This window comes from Pholis gunnellus, assembly GCF_910591455.1.
Source record: "Pholis gunnellus genome assembly, chromosome: 24".
Classification (NCBI taxonomy): domain Eukaryota; kingdom Metazoa; phylum Chordata; class Actinopteri; order Perciformes; family Pholidae; genus Pholis; species Pholis gunnellus.
Window position 1 is genome coordinate 11163721 of NC_136551.1, and position 19394 is coordinate 11183114.

Consider the following 19394-nt stretch of genomic DNA (forward strand, 5'->3'; position numbering starts at 1 on the left):
CTTGACTACACATGCTAATGCTGCGTCGCGTCTGCTAACACGTTAGCCATAGCAACTTAAAGGGTGATAATGGGTTACAGTTTATTGCGCTGCCCCCCAAATGGCCAAAATCTATTAATGGAGCTTTAACTGACACGCGATGACCTTCAATCAGTTCTGTTTTATCTGCCTAACTATTTAAACCACAGTCCACAGACTATATATTTCCTTTTCATTTCACTTACAAAAAAATAGAATTTGTAAGTAATATGGTTCTAATGTGGCAAACGAGTTCAGGTTTCTGACCCGGGTCTGAGCTGCCGGGAGGCCGACCCTCGACATTCCGGTTAGTCGTCGCCGTCATCTTCCTCATCTGGGTCGTGACTCTCGTAGCTGTCCTCCGGGACGTAGTTGTCGGGGTTCTCCTGGTCGTCGGCGGACTCGTCGTCGTCCTCCGTGTTCACCCTCCCCGACAGGACGTCCTCTATCCAGTCCTCCAGCTCCTCGGGGGTGGGCAGGTCCTCGTCGTTGGACATGTCCAGCCACACGCTGTCCGCCTGGCACAAGGGAGCACCGAGAAAGTCAAGGTGGGTTGATCCGCTATGGTGAAGTCTTAAGATTTGAACCATTACTTACATCTGTGACGTTGACCACACCAATCTGAGGTCTGAACAGGTCCAACTTGAAGGTTTTTTCCCAGTAAGTTGTCAGCTGGAAGGGGGCGAGACAAGTTAACGTAGACAAATTATCAGTGACAAAGGTATTTGATTCTCTTGTTGGAGACATGAAGCGAATGATGAGGCAGAACCAGAGGGAAGTCGTCGGGGTCGATCCAGACGATGCTGAGCTCTGGGTTGTTGGTGTTGTCTCTTGCCACGTCTTTCAGGATCTCCAAGAACTCATAGCCATCTGGGGACAGAACAGATAACAGCTGTGCTGAGTTCAGCTTCAGGTGCAAATGAAAATAAGGAGGGAAACAAAGGCACAGACCTGGATCTTCCTCCTCGGCAAACGCCACAATATGTATTCCGTCCATGTCGTCCTCCTGGGAATTAAAAATATCATTCAGTACTGCACCTCAAAACCTCAATTCTCTGAGACCGAAACACATTCTCACCCATGTTTCAAACATATTCTCCGCCCGGAGCTTCCTCAAAGTAGCCCTGTAAAGAGCAAATGTTTAACCAGCTTTTAACGGCGTTGAAATGACCCTGAAAAGATTTCAATCTAATTCGACCTTCTGTGCTGGTTGACGAACTCGACGATGTCCATCTCTGACAGAGGTCTGCCGGGCAGGATGGCCGGCTCCTCCATGAACGGCTCGTAGAAATTCACCTCGTTCATCTTGAGGGAGAGATGTTTGGCGACCTTAAAAACACACGACAGGGAAGGATTTCATTATGATGAGCGGGTGGGGGATATTATTACGGGCTTTTGTTTAGCTAAGAGTTCAACGAGAAGATCGATACGACTCTTGTGCTTAAATGCTTAATATAAAGCTACTGTTAGCTTAGCCTAGCTTTAAAACTGCCACCTCTAAAGCTTACTAATTCACATGTTATAGTGTTACTTAGTGAGCTTTAGAGGAAGTCACTGCTTCTGGCCAAAAAGTAGTCCCTCCCCATCTCAAGTCTTTATGCTAAGCTAACCAGCTGCTTGCTGTAGCTTCATACTTAGCTGTGATCTTCTCATCTAACTCGCTGCAAGAAAGCAAATGAGTGTAGGTCTATGTCCCTACATGTCAAGACTGTAACAGTGTATTAACAAGCAGTGTGAGAGGAATTTAACAGAGATCCTTGGATTAGGACGTTATAAATACAGATAAGGACTTGATTTAGCAGAGCAAGACTTACAGATTTATCAAATGTAGCAAAGAACTTGATGTAAGGTTGAAAACGCTCCGAGGCCTCCTGGAAAGCTTTGTAGTCTGAGAGAGAGAGAGAGAGAGAGACAGAGAGAGAGAGACAGAGAGAGAGAGAGAGAGAAAGAGAGAGAGATAAGGAACTGAAACAGATTTCAGATTCAAGTGTGGGACGTCATCATTCCCATTCTGCTCACATCCACAGCCCAAATCTACCGTATGTGATCGGGGAGGCAAGCGGTGAAACGCACTCGCTTCATTCAATTTCCCATCATGATTCTACTGTCCTCACCCAAAGTAACAACGCCTCCCTTAATACAGTTTCATACGCTTGTAACGCGCTGCTGGCTCTGCTCCCAGCAAGGTCACGACCAAGGACCAGCCTATCTCTGGACAGAAATAGGCTCCATAATGAAACTTCATGCCACTGTCATATCGGACCAGATAGCATCTTCCCTCTCTCACGTTTTCTCCCATTTCTTTTTCTTCAGAGGAACTATAATTGCAGTTTGACCTATTAGACAGAGGACTAGAAGCTATTTAAAGGCTCTTGTGGGATTGAGAGCACCTTTAGCATGGTGATGTAGCTCCATTAGCCTCTAGATCCCATCAGCGTCTGGGGAACACACTGAGGCAACTTTAAGAGGACAGAGGAACAGTGTAGATGTGTTGTTTTTATTTAACCCATCACACACTCCTTATGCTAATAGAAACACAAATGCATTGATAAATCACATAAAAAAGACGCCGGCACGGGTTCGGTGGTAAACTAACATGAATCTTCTCCCTTGAAGTAGCCAATGAGGCGGATGTCCTCCTCCATCCTCTCGAAGGCCCGCAGCTCCATGGCGTTGTTGAGCATTTCCACCGGGTCCTCCAGCACCTAGGGGGCGGTATAACACAGGTACGTGGTTTTCACTGCTAAGAAACGGTCAACACATTTTGAAAACTTGCTTTCTCCGCGAGGCTTAGAACTTTTGTACCTTCATGCGGAGCCAAGCTAGCCGTTTCCCCCTGATTACACTCATTTATGCTAAGCTAAGCTTATCGGCTGCTGGCTGTAGTCTCAATATTTGATGTACATCTACCTCTCCGCAAGAACGTGAATAAGAAGAATACAGTTTGGAAATTGTGAATGGCTGGCTCCGGAAGTGAGAGGCATGTTCATTTTTCCTCGGCATGAAACTAATATATCAATACAAAAGATTAACAACTGGCATTAAATACTAATGATAAGGTACACGCCTGTGTAGGCTTACATGAAAGACAGAGAGAGAAACTTTACAACCCCATTTCCCCAAATGTCAAACTATTCTTTCAAATGTATTCATGTAAAAATCCCTTTAGCTTCAGGGGGAAAGTGACATGAAAGCTACTCCTGCTGAATCTTGCTGCTATGAAATACATCATTTGCACGTATTCTAATGAGGCTGCAGCTGTTAATTGCATGAAGATTTCTTCTTTCAGTGGCTGCCAAGATTACACATTCAGAATTTTTTTAAATAGCCAAACCCGATTGTTCACTCACATCCAACAGGAACTCCACGAGTGTGTCTGCTGAGAGCTCCCCATCAAACTCGATGACCCGGTCGCCCTTGAAGACGTACAAGCTGCCCACCTCCTCCAGACCTAATCAAACAGCAGGAGTACTTATTTAAGAAAGCGCATTATAGGGCTTCACGTTTTAGAGAAAGGAGGCATCGGGACATATGGGTCCAGACGTTCAGCATTCACAGAAATGCAACTGATAGTGTGGAATAAGGAGTCATACCCAGTTTTTTGGCTACTTTGGCATCCTTCTGGGAGTCCACCATCCCAAAACCGATGTCTTTGTTCTCCAGGACCTGAGCTGTGAGCTGTCCGGTCACACAGACAAATGGCAGTCAGCGTACAGTCATTGAAAATCATCTTAACTCTGACTGTGACCAGAAGTGTGCGTGATGTTTTGGGACTCTAAAAAATGTTAGCAGCACATTAAATCAGTTTACCATCCAAAATACTGCTAGAATAAGAGGACGCATGTTGAAAATGTCAAAGTGTTCAACCAGAGAAAGTTCTGACTGCAACTTGTTGCAAATGCAGCTGCCTGAGTTTGAACAAAAACGACCTCATGTGTATCACACCTGTTGTAAAGTTTGAGGACATGGTTTTAAAACGCTGCTACAAATGGACATTGCACATTGTCACTGTGCTACACGTCCAGAACCACCTCGCTAAGGACCTCAGTCACTGTCCAAATGATACCACATTTAAATCTAAAGGCTAATTAGCTAATGTTAGCATGCTATGTTTTTTGATCTGCTTAACATCAACATGTTAGCGATGGCGTTAGCTGTCTGCTAGTTCAGCACCACGGACAGCTCCGCTGATTTATCAACACATCCTTGTCACAGTCACTCGTGATGGCTAAATGAAGTCTAGTTATTCTATCCACATACATTAATTAGTTTGGGGGCTTTGATGACCTGGAGTTGTTTATTTAATTTTGTATTTCTTTATTAAATAAATCAATAATTTCATACTTGTATTCCTCACAATGTGGCACTGAGACCGTCATGGGTCAGTGGGGGTCAGCACCCTGTGAACGGGTTTCTGAGTGACGACGTTTCCCAAACAGACTTCAAGACTTGTGACCGTCTGTATCCTTGAAAAACGAAATCGCTTTAACCGTTGAATAGAGAATCTGTGGATCAGTCGGGGATGAAAACACCGTCTACTTTCTACGCGGTGTATTTGAGCTGGCATCCACAGCTGCTGCTGCTGCTTTCTCTGTCAGTACATCTTTTCATTACAGATGTGTGTGTGTGTGCGTGTGTGTGTGTGTGTGTGTGCTGAGAGCCCCCTGTGGAGTCTTCTTAGTAGAGTCGACTGCTCGCCTCTCAGCTGGAGGAAGGAAAGCACATTTAGAAACACCACTGAGGAGAAGAGACTCTGGTTCTGTTGAGCCGAACGTGTTTCTGCTTTCAGTGCGTGACACGCGACAGGAACGCAGAAAGTACTTTCATCTCATGAATGCGACAGGAAGGGACGCGAGCAGTTCTTTCTAGTTCACAGCCAGATAGTGACGAGTTTTGGGAACGAGCTCTAATTAGCAGAGTGGCCTAGAAACAATCCCTGGATACATGTGAGCCGCAGAGGACGACACATGTTGGGATTAAAGTCACTGCTCTGTGCAGGTAAAACAGCAGTGGATCCATCTCCACTTGAATCAGACAGAGGACGGCCGAGGCGTTCAGTGTCTGTTTCCAGGGGAGGACCACTGACTCTGCAAAGACTTGTCGTGACAGGTTAGAGTCAAATGAGCGAGGCAGTGAGGCCGCGAGTGTGACCCCTCTGGGATTTGAGCTGTAGCTCGCCAGCCGCCTCAGATATATCAGGGCGATGAACGACACAACACACACATCTTCGATCAGTAGTGACGTCTTCTGGGCACCATTCAGGTGTTGCGTACCTAGAAAATGAAATTATTTGTGGGGATGTATGTGTAGCTAACAATGAAAGACTTTGGACCGGCTGTCAGCTCTCCAAGAACAGGAAATGACCATTTTAAAAATCCAGTCCATCAAATAGTTGTTGAGGTATTTCATATTCTAATTTCATAAGATTACTTATAAACCATTAATAAAAACAACTAATGGGTTTCCAGTCTGTGATGAATCTCTTTGACTGGTTAGACCGAAAGCCATTTATTGATTACCTTTTAACATTTACACCTACAGACGTAACAGCGGTTTTAAAATTGACAAAACAATGATTTATTAATGGATTACTAACATTTAAAACTGCATTATCACCACATAGCAAGGCACTTCCAAAGGGATTCACAACCTGGCAACCCAAAAGCACTAACAAATGATTTACCAACCATTAATAAAGAAAAGAAAGTTGTCTAGAAAGAGTCTAGAGGACCAGCTCTCCTCCTCCTCACCTCCAGCACCAGCTCTGTCATCTGGAAGCGCTTCTGCAGGCCCTTGCTGGCCGGCAGCGGCTCGTGGTAGAACAGGCACAGCAGGTCGTATCTCTTCAGAGCCTTCTTGTAGTTGCGCTCACTGACATCCAGCACCCTGTCCCTGCCGTCGAAGTTGGGGAACTCCAGGCCTTCCTCGGCGCTGCAGAAGAAAACCAGGTGGAGGCAAAGGCCGGACAGCAGGGAGAGCCACATCTGCTGCATCGTCGGGTTGTGGAGGCGTTCGCCAGCCGGGATAAAGTTGGCAGAGAAATCAAAGAACCTCTCAAGGCCCAGCTTGAAGAGTGTAACGTATACCGTGCACAATCTAGATTTGATCTCTGTTACCTCCCCAGCAAATATGAAATATTCTCACAAATATCTCATCCCTGTTTGCCCTCACTCTCTGCGTCTCTCTATATCTCTCCCTCTCCACCTGTCTTCTGTCTCCTCCTCTCTCTCCGTCACTCAAATCTCCCAGGAGGGTCTCTTTCTTTCCCCCCTTTTTCCTTCCCTGACTGAGAAACTCATCTCAACGGTCCACGGACAATTATCCACGTGACAGTCATCCATGTCCTTGACATATATTCAGAAATTAGAAAAAAAAGGGAACTGTGAGAATTTCATTAGCCATTTAATTAGCAATGATTCTAATACATGTGCATTAGGAAATTAGATATCATGCTATGAAATGAATGAAGAATTAAACTGCATTCATTTAAACAGGCTGATTGTGAATGTGAAATAGAAAAGACAGATTTTCTGAGGAACATCCCTTTAAAGCCAATTTGAGCCAGTCGTCCAAATGTTACGGTAACGTAACCTGTAACTTAACCTCGTTGTGCGCATTACCGTAATGACGGCATTCAGCCCGAAGTAACAGATCCCAGATCCCCGCTTTGTTTCTCCAGACAGAGCTGGAGGATAGAATGAAAGATGGAGTGCTTTTGTCTGTGGAGGTTTTTAATACTGTTGCAACTTTGTGTTTTATGTTTGGTTCCCGCGTCAGGTAATGCACATTTAAACAAATACGACTCGAGGAACCATATTTAAATGTGGTGATACTTTGTTGCTTTTAGTTCCGCCGTAGCTAAATGAGGCAACTTTTGATATTGGGAGTCATTCATCACTTCACGAGCTAGCTAACTAGCCTACGAGCTAACTAAGCTAACCGTGCAAACTGGCGTGGTTTAAACGTTTCGCTTACAGTAATATCGAAAAATATAATTTATGTTTATTAAAAGGTTTGCATTCATTGAGGCTGTGTGTGGTTTTGGTAACAACTTAGCTAAGGCTAGTTAGCACTAACAGATGCTCTGTCAATATTTACTCAGAGAGAGAGTAAGTAAGTTACAAATCATACACTGTGTGGAAAAGTGAATAAAAACAGTGAAAAATGCAATATATTTGAGGTCTTTTTAGGACACTTGAGCTCCTTCTTGAACCACTAGCCTTTGGGGCAGCCTCACGAGCTACTGACCCAATAAACTCTCTTCCTAATCGGATGCATCAGTCACGTGACCCTTCGGTAAATTCTAGGATCGGTCCGATATGACACCGTTTGCCATTGCTTGCAGGTCAACAGTGGAAGGAAATTAGAGACACGATTTCCAGTGCTGTTAAAGGGCACGCTCCGTGCAACCCTGTCAACTGTAGCTGCCATTTAAGGTGGGTGTGATGCCGTGATGTCTTTGCTTTTCCTTAAATATTATACCTTCTTATTACAGGACAAGGTCAGATCAGTGAAGATGGTCGCTATACCTCGCATGCATTTTCTTTGCAGAAGCAAGCGTTAATTATATAATGTGGATTTGATCATTTCTCTGTTGCTTCTCCAACGCCGCTCTCCGTTTCTGACCCCCAGTGTCCTACAGGACGACTTGCGGCCCTTCAAAGGGAGAATCTCTGAGGATGTCATGGCTGCCACCGTCCAAAAAGGGGTGGGCACCCACTACCAGATCGTGGGACACAAGCTGTACAGGGAACACAGCTGCATGTTCCCCGCCAGGTAAGGAGGGAAAACAAGTGCTTGACGTGATTCCTTCGTGATGTTTGATCACTCCCAAATGACGGAGAATGTATATGCAGTATATATGTATTGACAGCTGTTTGTTTGCGCTGCCGAAATCTGCCGTTCAGGTGCAGCGGGGTGGAGCATTTCATCCTGGAGGTGATTGACAGGTTGCCCGACTTGGAGATGGTGGTAAACGTGAGGGATTACCCTCAAGTCCCCGGCTGGGTGCTGCCGACCCTGCCCGTCTTCTCTTTCAGTAAGGTCAGAACTCTAGGCATCACTTTTACTCGCACATTAAAAAAAACAAAAACACTCTGGTGTTTATTAAAAGCAATAACTGGTTTTGAAACGTGCGTGTTTGATCTGAGCAGACGGCGGACTACCAGGACATCATGTACCCCGCGTGGACGTTTTGGGAGGGAGGGCCTGCTGTGTGGCCCATATACCCCACCGGCCTGGGAAGATGGGATCTGATGAGGGATGACCTCAAAAAGTAAGGTTTTATTTTGGCTATTTAATTTGCATAAATCATGAATTCCCAAAAGAAGAAATGGATTAATGGAACACAGCGTGACGTGTGTCGTGGTAGATCTGCAGCACAGTGGCCGTGGAGCAAGAAAGAGTCCAAAGGATTCTTCAGAGGCTCCAGGTCAGTCCTGCGACTTCATTCGTTTTGTGTTATTTTGGAAACAATATACAACAATCGCCGTCTTCTCGCCACAGCTGGCGGCAAAGCTCAGGCTGTTGAGTCGTTCTCTTCTCTGTTTTTACGTTGGCAGGACCAGTCCAGAGCGGGACCCTCTGATCCTTCTGTCCAGAGAGGCTCCCGAGCTGGTGGACGCAGAGTACACGAAGAACCAGGCCTGGAAGTCAGAGAGGGTCAGTCATGCTGAGACCAGGGCCACATACAGACATAATGATTATAAAGCCACTGTATAAGATATTATAGTGACTTTTCTGTTATATTCCAAAAGGAATCTTGTGTTTTTATTTACCAACCCGTGTTTTTCTGTCCGTTTTAGGACACACTAGGGAGACCCCCGGCCAAAGAAATCCCCCTGGTCGATCACTGCAAATACAAGTAAGCTGAACTCCAGATCAACGACAAAATGGGACTTTTAAGAAGGCGGCTCGTTTTAACGGTCCCACCCGACCCTCGTTGTGTCCTCCCCAGGTATTTGTTTAACTTCCGAGGCGTGGCGGCCAGCTTCCGCCTCAAACATCTCTTCCTCTGCGGCTCCCTGGTGTTTCATGTGGGGGATGAATGGCAGGAGTTCTTCTACCCTCAGCTGCAGCCCTGGGTCCACTACATCCCGGTCAAGCAGGACCTCTCTGACGTCAGGTACCTCAGCTAGCTAGGATGAAAGGAGTCTGGCTTTAAATAGAGAGCATAGATAACGGCTTCAGTTCCCGTCACAAAGGGCGGTCTGATGAGAAGGTAAAGTGGTGAAAAGATTCTAAATCTAGCGTGCACTTAAGCTGACATTGATTTATTTTTTAGGTGTCTAAAATAGGTTTAGCTGCTGCCCCCGTCCACAGCAGTACATTTCTTATGGATTTTTGCAGCTTTTAATAGGAGCGCCTTAAAATACATATAACATGAGACCAAACAGTGCTGCTAGTTTTTGTCCACTTTGCTGGCACCAAACCTTTATGCAGACCCTTGCTAAATCAGGACAAATGCAATTTTGACTATTTAGGGCCCAAAAAGGGCTCACAAATCCTTAGTAATGATGTGAAGGCGCGACGGTAGTAGAAACCTCACGAGTTTCATGTACAAGGATGCACGCCAGTACTTGTACGAAAGGAATCGCGACTGAAGGCGCTTTTCATTCAGGTGCGTGAATGTCTTCAGGGGCGTAAATTCTACTATACGCCGGTGTGAATGTCCTCTGTATGCATGCTAAATGTTGATATGTCTTCACATGTTCTGTCTCCTCAGGGAGCTTCTCCAGTTCGTCCAAGAGAACGATGCCATTGCGCAGGAGATTGCCACAAGGTAAACGCGTCTTTTATTTTGGGTTGGAGCAGCGCTGTATTTTGAAAAAAGGTGAGTGATGATGACGTTTTCTTTTCCTCTCCCTCCCCACAAGGGGTAAAGATTTCATCCTGGACCACCTGCGGATGCAAGACGTCTCCTGCTACTGGGAGAGACTCCTCACCGAGTTTAGCCGTCTTCTCAGCTACAAACCCAGGAGAAAGGACGGCTACAACCAGATTGTCCACAAACCCGGCAAGACGGAGCTGTGAGAGGGAGACTCGGCGGGACCAGGGCCGCTGTGGTGAAGGGAAAACTCTCGAGAACGAATGCAACCACTGCACCACAACGTAGGATTTCCCTCACAAGCAGCGTGACGTGTCGACGTTGGCCTTCCATTTTTTGTCAAACTCACACCTTAAATTTAGCTTCGCCACAGATGTAGTTTAGACAGATATCCATGAAAGTCTGCTAACTCGACGCATAAGAAGTTTAGTGCCTTGCTCGAGTAAAACCTGAATTGACCTTAAACCTGCCGACCGCTCACCAAAATCCAATGAAAATATCACACACCCAGCTGTGGAGCACCTTGAACTCTAAATACACAAAGTGTGGCGTTGACTGCTGCTCAAACATCCGCAGTGGATGTACCAATAATAATACTAGTTACGGGTGCCACGCTGTTACATATTTAACAGTCTATTGTATTGCAAGGGTTACCTGGAAACTCGGAAGCTGTGATTTGCACAATATGGAACGCTTATTTGCAATTTCTTCATCTGGCCTTTTTGTATGTAGAAAGATGTGGTTTGTATTCAACATCCAACCTAATCCTATAGAAGTAAAGTGGCCAACATGTATGTATACTTGGATTCCATGTTGAGTACATGGACTCTGTAGTTGATGGGGAGGCACTGCCCTCTACTGGACAACTGAGGAAACTCCTTCACCAAGTGTAATGACAACAACATATCGATTTCAATTTACATGTTTGTTGCAATTGTGAAGTCAATGTCTGCAATTGGAGGGGTTCTGCCTTGTGTCTAAATACCTTCACTAAGTGCCAACAGTACGCAATAACGACAACAAGGAAATAGTCATTTGATGTGTGGAGTTTCCAAGAAACACGTATTGTTTTGTACCTTTTTGAAAAGATTGTCTTAGTGTTGAGAGATGATAGAAAGCTGGTACGGGATGATGTTGGATATGTTGTAGTATTCACATTGTGGTGTGTGTGTGTGTGTGTGTGTGTGTGTGTGTGTGTGTGTGTGTGTGTGTGTGTGTGTGTGTGTGTGTGTGTGTGTGTGTGTGTGTGTGTGTGTGTGTGTGTGTGTGTGTGTGTGTGTGTGTGTGTGTGTGTGTGTGTGTGTGTGTGTGTGTGTGTGTGTGTGTGTGTGTGTGTGTGTGTGTGTGTGTGTGTGTGCCAAAAGGCTGTGATGAGGCCTCTGGTCAAAGTACCGTTCAAGTTGCTGTTGCGGCTCGTGCTGCATCTTTTGTTTTGTTTGTGCCAATAAACTGTTTGGTTCTGAAAACATCCCGGACCCAGATCTTAATGTCGCGAGGAGTGTGCAGCACGTGCAGAATAGTGGTTAGTCCTCCACCGACGGGCGGCGCTGTTGGCACATTTGGTTTGTGTGTGTCCGAGGTGAAAGGTCGAAAACCCGGCTGTTGTTATAGGAATGTCACCGTTGAGAAACAAACTGTAGAAGGACAAATATGAAAAACAGAAATGTGGACGCTAAATACAGTTAATGCGCATCTACTGGGGTTGCGGAACTTCAAAAGACAGACGGGTTTATTGCTGAGATATTCCGCGCCGCGTGCTGGTAAGACTTTTTTAAATTGATATGACAAGCTAATGGCAATGAATGAAAACATACGACTGAAATATTAAAGTAATTTTTCATTAGCGTTTTTAATGTCAAGTAGTAGTATTAAGTGTTTAGAAATAATACAAGTCGTTAGCCTAGCTTCTAGCTGTCTGACCTGTCACAGATATCGATATCACGTCAATAAGGGTTTAAGTCTGCACGTGGACCGACGCTGTGCAGGACGCCTTTCAGCAGGTGACGTTAATTATCATTAATTGTTAAAATAGACTTAGCGTTACTGGTTAGACAACTGTTTTTCTTACTCCATTGCCTTATGTATTCTCACATAATGACACAAGAAATGAGGACAAATAACAAATGTCACTTTAGTCATTTCTTACAACAGAGGACAAACACCACGTTTTGTAGAAAATCCTATTTTTCTGTGTAATTGTAATATTTAATGCTCGATTAGTCTCATGTTGTGCGATGAAGGTTTAATCTAAAGACATATTTTGTGTAGTTGATAATAATAATAAAGCTTATTTATACAACACATATAAAAAGCGAGCAGCAAAGTGTTTCACAGGCACACATAAAGCATGCAATGCACATGTACTACATTTCCATGTACATATATATTTACAAATACATGAATACATCTGAACGAGGCCTGAAAACTACAAGTAGCCTACAGATCGGATATAACAGGAAGTGACTTTCTTTTACTTCCTGTTTATTCTTTGAAGGCAGCTGAAAACTGTAGCGAGGCTCAGTGAATCTCGAACGAGCCTGTTTTTAAAGTCAATAGAGAAATATTTACCCAGAAAGCCTTGCTTGTGTGCCCAGTGTGTTTTGATAGGTCCTGCACAATTTAACAGCTGCTGAGTTGGAAATCCTAATGTAGCCCTGCCAGGATTTCACTCGCCTCGAGGCTGTTTATTTTGGGGATGGAGTTTTCAAGTCAGAGAGTGAGTGTAACATCCCCAACCCATGGCCATGTGTTTCTGCCTCTCTGCTGCAGCCCCGATGCCAGCTGAAGCGTGATGCAGCCAGAGCAACCCGGAACGGGCTTCGCCCCGCAGAGACAACGGGCAGATTCCTCGCCCTGGGGCGCGCTAAGCACCGGCCTACTGCGGGGCCTCATCCAGAGTGTCGGGCCCCCTTCCTTCTGCCCCCTGCTCCCCAGGGTCCACGCAGCTGACGTGGCTGCTGCCCAGCCTGCACAGATGCCCTCCTCCTCCAACAGTCCTGCACCCATCCCCTCACCCAGCAGTATGCCAAGCATCTTAGGCAGGCCAGAATTCCCAGATGCAGGATGGGACCGTATCAAGGACCTCTTTAACAAAGAGTTAGTATTTCTGTTCCCTCTTGACTTCTCTTCATCTCCTCTTTTACCCCTGTGTCACCTTGCTCTCTAGAACAAGTTCTATTCTACGTATTGTGAGCACTGTACAGGGACAGAGGCAGAGATACTTCAGTAAATATGAATACAGTTCTGTCTAGTGAGGCTTGCGTACTCTTTACTGTGAAAAATATTATTTCTTGATGAGGAATAAGTGGCACAGAGTTTGTTCTCAAAATAAAGCCCGCCTCTCGTCTCCCTGCAGCATGACACAGCGGCACCCAGAGGAGCTGACTAACGTGATAAAGAGCGGCGTGGCTGCCGCTCTGGCCGGCCTGCTCTACGGAGGCCTGCCAGCGGCTCGCCATGCCAGGCAGAGGTACATCCAACTCAGCCAGGCGGAAATCTATACGAGCCGCGTAGAAGCAGTGGTAAGTGGAAGAAAGAGAACTATGTACGGGTCTGCATGTGTCACGTGTGTTCCAGTCGGTAATGACTGCACTACTGGGAACATTTCATGTTAAAGTATCATTGTAAGCGTCCTTTCTGTCTGGATCAGCGCTCAGCCCATAATGCAGCAATCCGGGGTTTCGTGAGGTACGGATGGAGATGGAGCTGGAGAGTGGCTGCTTTTGTCACCTTATTCAAGTAAGCAAACAAATAGATAATCCCAGACTATGTTGTTAGGTTTAGAGTTATATTTGAGAAATGAACCTATAGGTTGAAAGGCAACTTTTACAAAGTATGCATTTTAATTTGTCGTACAAATAAGCTACATTAGATTCAGTGATTTTCCTCTAAATCAAGCTCAACTGAATCGAGGAAAGGCAGGTTTATTTGTGAAGCACCTTTCAACAACAAGTCAATTCCAAGTGGTTTACAAAAGCATTGAAGGGATAGTTTGGGTGTTCTGAAGCGGGGTAGTGTGAGCTACTAATCCATAGTCGGAGGACGCGGGCAGCTGCAAGTGTAAAGAAAAATGTTCTATAATGTATTGATTTGATCATCCTGGGTTTTCTAACAGCGTTTCCCTCGTCTGTCTGTCTGTTCCCGCTCTAGCTCTGTCAGCACAGGGCTGTCTGTGTACAGAGACAAGTACACCCTCAGCCACTATGCTGCAGCTGGAGGTGAGTCACATGGGCTTCAACGGGGCTTCAGCACAATTATTCCTTTTAAACATTTTATTTATCAACGAAAAGACGACGACGACGCACACTTGTGTCACAAAACATTCTGCTTCACTGTCACACATCTCCATCTAGGAGTTCAATACAAACTCACATAAAGTCATTCATCATTGGTGATTTGGAGCGGAATGAACCTTCCTGCTGTCTTATAACAGCTGGAGTGGAATATCATGTGAACATCCTCTGAGAGTGTTTTTGTTGAACACTTGTCAATCTGTCTGTCGAATGTGCTGTTATCTGTCAGATGATGATGTGTCCACCAGACAATGTTTTCCTAGTTGTACCAGCCCCGTCTCTCGCCAAACTCATTTCCTGTCGTCTCTCTACTACTGCGGTCTAAATAATGCATAACAGTGCCCAGAAAATAATTAGTAAAAAACAGAGTACTCCAGAATTCCCCTGTCCAAAGAATGTGGTTTTATATTGTGCAAGAAATTATCTTTCTTTGTCCAATTTCCTCTGTGCCTCGACACTAAAATGTCAGCTCATAATTAGCCGTAAAACATTTGGTACTGACAATAACAACGAGACTTTTATAATCCTTGTTTAAGCCGATGACAAATTGTTTTAGAACAAACAGTGCGTGTACCAGCAAATTGGGTTCTGAATGATGATATTAAAACTGTGTGTGTGTGTGTGAGGGCAGCAGTGACTGGAGGCCTTTTCAGACTGAACCTGGGTCTGCGAGGCCTGGTGGCAGGATCAGTCATCGGAGCAGTGCTGGGGTAAGTGCTTCCACAAGTGTCCGTTCACATCCATCGATCACCCCAATAGTCCCAATGCATCCACTTGATACAGGAACTAAGTTTCTACCCGGAAGCATGTCGATCCTTATCACCCAATGAGTCGCATCGTCAGAAGCCTCTCTGCGTTTCTTTCTAACCAGAAGATGTGTATTTGCTCATGTCCACTTTCATGCCCGTGTGCTTGGGAGCAGTGAGCACTCTGGCAGCCAGCTGTGCCCCTCCCAGCAACCCTCTGTCGCCCAGCTGAACCCCCAACTCTGTTCACGGTGCCAGAGGGACTCATGTGCACTGCAGAGGGCCATGTTCTGGGTGCTAGAGCAAGGAGGCAGGCCAAGGCAGCAGCTGCCGCTCTCCATTTACACCGTCTCTGTTATTCCAGCCTCTCATCTCCATCTACCATGGTCTGATCTGGACTTATGCTTCGCTCCATCTCCTCTCTCCCCTCAACCCTCTCTGTCCCACTTTTCTCTCGCTCCTCTGGCCACGTTCAGCTGTGCGCGCAGAGCCAAGAGCAGATTTGAATTTGATTGTGTAATGGAGATTAAGTGTGAGGTGTTTGATGGTGTAACAGACTGGAGGGGCTGGTTTGAATGGTCTCTGTGATCATCAGCCCCATGTTGGCTCAGCCGTAGTCTGTTCTCCTGTTGGCTCTGTACTCTCATTGCCTCCTCCTCCTCCTCCTCCTCCTCCTCTGCTGTCTGCCTGAGTGACCAGCCACCTGGAGCATTTTGATGTGTGCAAACAGCCCCGGTCCTGGCTGTGCCAGGTGCAGTCGGGGCGGAAGGGGGTGAAATGAAAGCAGGCAGCTAATCGGAAAGCACATCACGCTCCAGATCTCGCCCCAGAATCGTCCTCTCGCCCGGGCAACACGGCAGGGGGGTGACTGGAAGGTTTGGTGGAGGTGCTGCAGAGGGGCCAGACTCTGTAAGACACCGCTGAGGGGGAATTTAGCCCTAAATGATTACACTGGTGCAACCTACGGAAGTAGTAATCTATTACATACCCAGTGTCCAGTAGAGTGTCAACCTGAATGGTTTCATACATGACAGTAGCTGAGGAGCCGTGCTCAGACAATAGAAGTACAAGATGCATTCTCTGTTTTGTATTCTAATGCAATTGTACTGTATAAAGCATTTGAACATGTTCTGAATATGTTTATTTCTAATAACATGAGCTAACGTCTGCTCAGGATTCCCACTGGTGCGTTGATCATCAGCATGCAGTCGATTGCAGGAGAAACTGCCAGAGAGAGGAGGAGGAGAGAACGCAGGGAACTTTTTGAGCTCAGACTCGCAGAATGGTGAGAAAAAAACCACAAACCCAAATTTACATTCAAGTTTGTCGTTTTCGTGATGCATTTCGTTGCTCACCAGTCACTCCATCTTTCAAATCCCAAGGACGGCCCGTCTGCACTTGACAGACGAGTTGATCGGAGATCTGAACGTCAGCTCTCAGGCAGAGGAAACCAACAAGGACATGCAAAGGATCCAGGAGCTGCTCAGTTTACCACAGAATGAGGACGTGACTCAGGACTCACGCAGCCGATGACGGTCGCTGCCTTGCTGCCTGTTATCTGTTGGACATTGAAGGTGGGACTTCTTTGCCTGGACACACACACACACCCTTCTCTCTAACTGAATGGAAACTGCTTCACATCAGAATTAAAAGACAACGTTGTGCCTCAGCAGCTACTGTCCTGTGTACTTCTACATCTATCTTTGTGAGGACCAATTTGAGTTTTAGATATTAGGAAACAGCAAACAGTCTTTTAGTGAATGCTGGTGTAACATTTCAAGTTACTCTCCCACAATGTTTAGTTCAACTTCTGATAAAGCTAAACATATTTCATATTGTCATTGTGATTATACGCTTCAATTGGACTCAAAACAATGGCGGCTTAATGTTTCAAAGATTGTATTTGCCATTTCTATGAAATTTAACAAAGTATTTAGAGACACAACTAATGGGGTGTAAAATCTAAATCACGATGATGCCATTGTAAGGGATGCAACCTAATAAAACCTCCTGAACAGAAACAAACTGTCTCCATTGATACCGTGAGTTCTAGTCACCTTGTCCTGAACCAGCTCGTCTTCGTTGTGTGCTTCGTATTGGCTCTTTATAGATAAACAATGAAAACCATACATTTTAAGGAAAAGGTGTCTCTCACGCTGGCCTGCCAAGACCTTCGTTCTTGGAGTAGTTGACTGACGGTTGCTCATTATGTTCAGCCCACCTAATTGACACCAAACAACAAATGTCGGTTGTCGTCCATCGCAAAGTGGCTTCTTTCTTTCCCCCACGTCTGTGTTATGTGTAGTGTGCTTTCCACTTTGCCTCTCGGGCTTTTCAGCAACTAGGTCAAACATAGCGCTGGCCCCTGGTGTAAACAAGATGTGACACAGCAACAGCTGGGGCCCAGGATGCAGCAGTGACTGCTGACGTGCAGATGGACAGATCTGAGGAGCCCATTGCACTCCAGAGCGCAGCGCGGTCAGTGATGATATCCAGCTGGAACTATTGCAGGTACACACTGGAGGTGTCTGAATGTGCGGCTATAACGTTAGGAAAAATATCTAAATCTCAGACTTTTCCCTTTTTATTATTTAATAAATGGCAGTGTTAGTTAAACCTTTGCTGATCCTTAAATCTACACTAGTCCCATCACGACCACGCTGCAACACTTCTACATTCTGTTTTTGGAGTTTTAGTGTGTGTACTCTTTTGGGTGGAGCAATATTAAAACAATGTAAGCTAATGAATGATGTTAATGTGATGTCTTAAAGACGTTTACAGTTGGGCTTCACCTGCAACGAGTAAAAGTTTGGGATTATTTAGTCTGATCATCCTCCTAAAGGATGATGTACAGTATAAATAGGCTCTCAGCGCCCTCTATTGGTCGTTCTGTGGAACTGCAAATAAACCCTAAATAAAAAGGGAAACAAATACACTATACGTACATTTATCTCAATGTTCAATAAGATACTATCTGATGTGACAGAATTCAAACCTAACCGACAGAATACAATATTCAGTTATTTTCCCATTTCGATTTAAAAAAAATATGAATCAACCCATAAACTGGTTTTGCATCATAATCTAGTTTATCTTGACGCATACAGCCATAGCCTAACGACTAGATTAGTCAACATACAAAGTAAATGCATATATCCAAAATAAGTGTTGGCTAGCCGTCCTGTCCATGTGGTATGTAGGAGCAACAACCGCGTCACGAGGCGCGTTCACCATCACCTGTTGGAATTGGTTTGAGGAATTCGGGAGTTTGCGCAGCATTGTTGGCTGTTGAGCCTTTATTTACTGCCGGTGTTAGCTCGTGTAGTTCCAGTGGTCGTGTCTTCTGTAATGTGCCGGTTGCAAACGCATTAGTAATGCTACATTATTTTGTCAACCTTAGAAAACGGTGCAGAGATAATTAAGAGTCGGGCGTGGAATGCAACGTCAGCACACCGACAGTAACGTTCCGTCACGAGAGCGAAAACTAATTGGTTTTGCACCATTTTACAGTTTACACACATTCCGTCTGAACTGAACGTCGCTTAGCAGTGCTCCACGTGATGACCACTGCTGAATTATAGGCCTGGAAAAGTTCACCTTGCGCCAAATGCCGCCTTCGGGTGCCGCTCGTAAACGGGAGCACTTGTGAGTGTTGCGTATACTGCCGGTTCCTGATAACGCTTTTTGGGCGACGGAAATCATGTGCTACGTACAGGCATGTACAGGCATATACAGGCATATACAGGCATGGACATCATAAGGAAAACGCTGAGGCTAAATAATTGAAGACCGCTTAACGCTGACCCGATTCACTGCAACCGTATTGGCAGAGTGTCAGTTTCACATGATGTCTGGTGTACCGGTGTGCGAGTTTAACTGGTTTTGAATTAACTGGTTTATGGTCGAGTGCGTAAAGCAGATGTGTGGTAGGAGTGGCCTTTCAGGACCCATGTTGAATAAACAGGAAATAAACATTTCGAACGTTTCTCCTCTCTTTCACGTAGTTTCCACGGTTTCAATCCTCTCTCGTAATGTTTTCACGGACACCTTAACCCTGCGTGTAGTTATTCCATTTCGGTCCCTCCAGTAACTAAACGACAGTTACCAGTCATGTCTTATCTGGATGAATGTGTGCTGCACAGTGTAGAGTATCGTTAGCATAACATGAATGTCCGAAGTCTTTAATATGAATTATGATCGATGGTGGATAGCATACATCAATTGAATCACAAGTTAATCTGGGTGGATCACAGTTTCCCACAGCTGACAGTCGTCGATCTGTACGCGGTGTTTGAGCTCAGTACATGTTTAACTCACAGGCTGCATGAATGCACGGACAGGTCTATCGGTCTGAGATCGACTCCACATCAGATTAATAACGATATATGATACAAATATAAGACGGACAACAGAGCGTTTCTTAAAGGATTTATTGACGTAAGTATTTTGAACAGGCATCGACACCTACCACCAACTCTGTCATTCACTCTGGTCCTCGTTATGTGTCCTCAG

The 19394-nt window shown here is 45.3% G+C and overlaps 3 protein-coding genes across 4 annotated transcripts; 2 read left to right on the top strand and 1 right to left on the bottom strand.

Moving 5' to 3' along the window:
- Positions 1–326: 326 nt before the first annotated feature.
- LOC306715329 (calsequestrin-2-like) lies at positions 327–6011 on the bottom strand (the record flags this gene model as incomplete). Its single annotated transcript, XM_079185647.1, has 11 exons — positions 327–536; positions 616–690; positions 788–888; positions 970–1024; positions 1097–1142; positions 1217–1347; positions 1833–1906; positions 2615–2723; positions 3369–3469; positions 3612–3696; positions 5769–6011. 11 exons carry the CDS (start codon positions 6009–6011, stop codon positions 327–329), a joined length of 1230 nt encoding a protein of 409 aa, XP_079041773.1.
- Positions 6012–6722: 711 nt separating this feature from the next.
- poglut1 (protein O-glucosyltransferase 1) lies at positions 6723–11256 on the top strand (the record flags this gene model as incomplete). Its single annotated transcript, XM_079185909.1, has 11 exons — positions 6723–6795; positions 7364–7454; positions 7651–7794; positions 7926–8061; positions 8172–8293; positions 8390–8449; positions 8580–8679; positions 8823–8881; positions 8975–9142; positions 9743–9799; positions 9894–11256. 11 exons carry the CDS (start codon positions 6723–6725, stop codon positions 10048–10050), a joined length of 1167 nt encoding a protein of 388 aa, XP_079042035.1. The 3' UTR covers positions 10051–11256.
- Positions 11257–11437: 181 nt separating this feature from the next.
- Positions 11438–16887, top strand: timmdc1 (translocase of inner mitochondrial membrane domain containing 1). Of its 2 annotated transcripts, none has more exons than XM_079186056.1 (8): positions 11438–11604; positions 12452–12940; positions 13200–13365; positions 13494–13582; positions 13994–14061; positions 14768–14846; positions 16057–16167; positions 16265–16887. In XM_079186056.1, exons 2-8 carry the CDS (start codon positions 12636–12638, stop codon positions 16413–16415), a joined length of 969 nt encoding a protein of 322 aa, XP_079042182.1. In that variant the 5' UTR covers positions 11438–11604; positions 12452–12635; the 3' UTR covers positions 16416–16887. The 2 variants fall into 2 exon arrangements, with proteins under 2 accessions (XP_079042182.1, XP_079042181.1); XM_079186055.1 differs by having other exon boundaries at positions 12614–12940.
- Positions 16888–19394: the final 2507 nt, after the last annotated feature.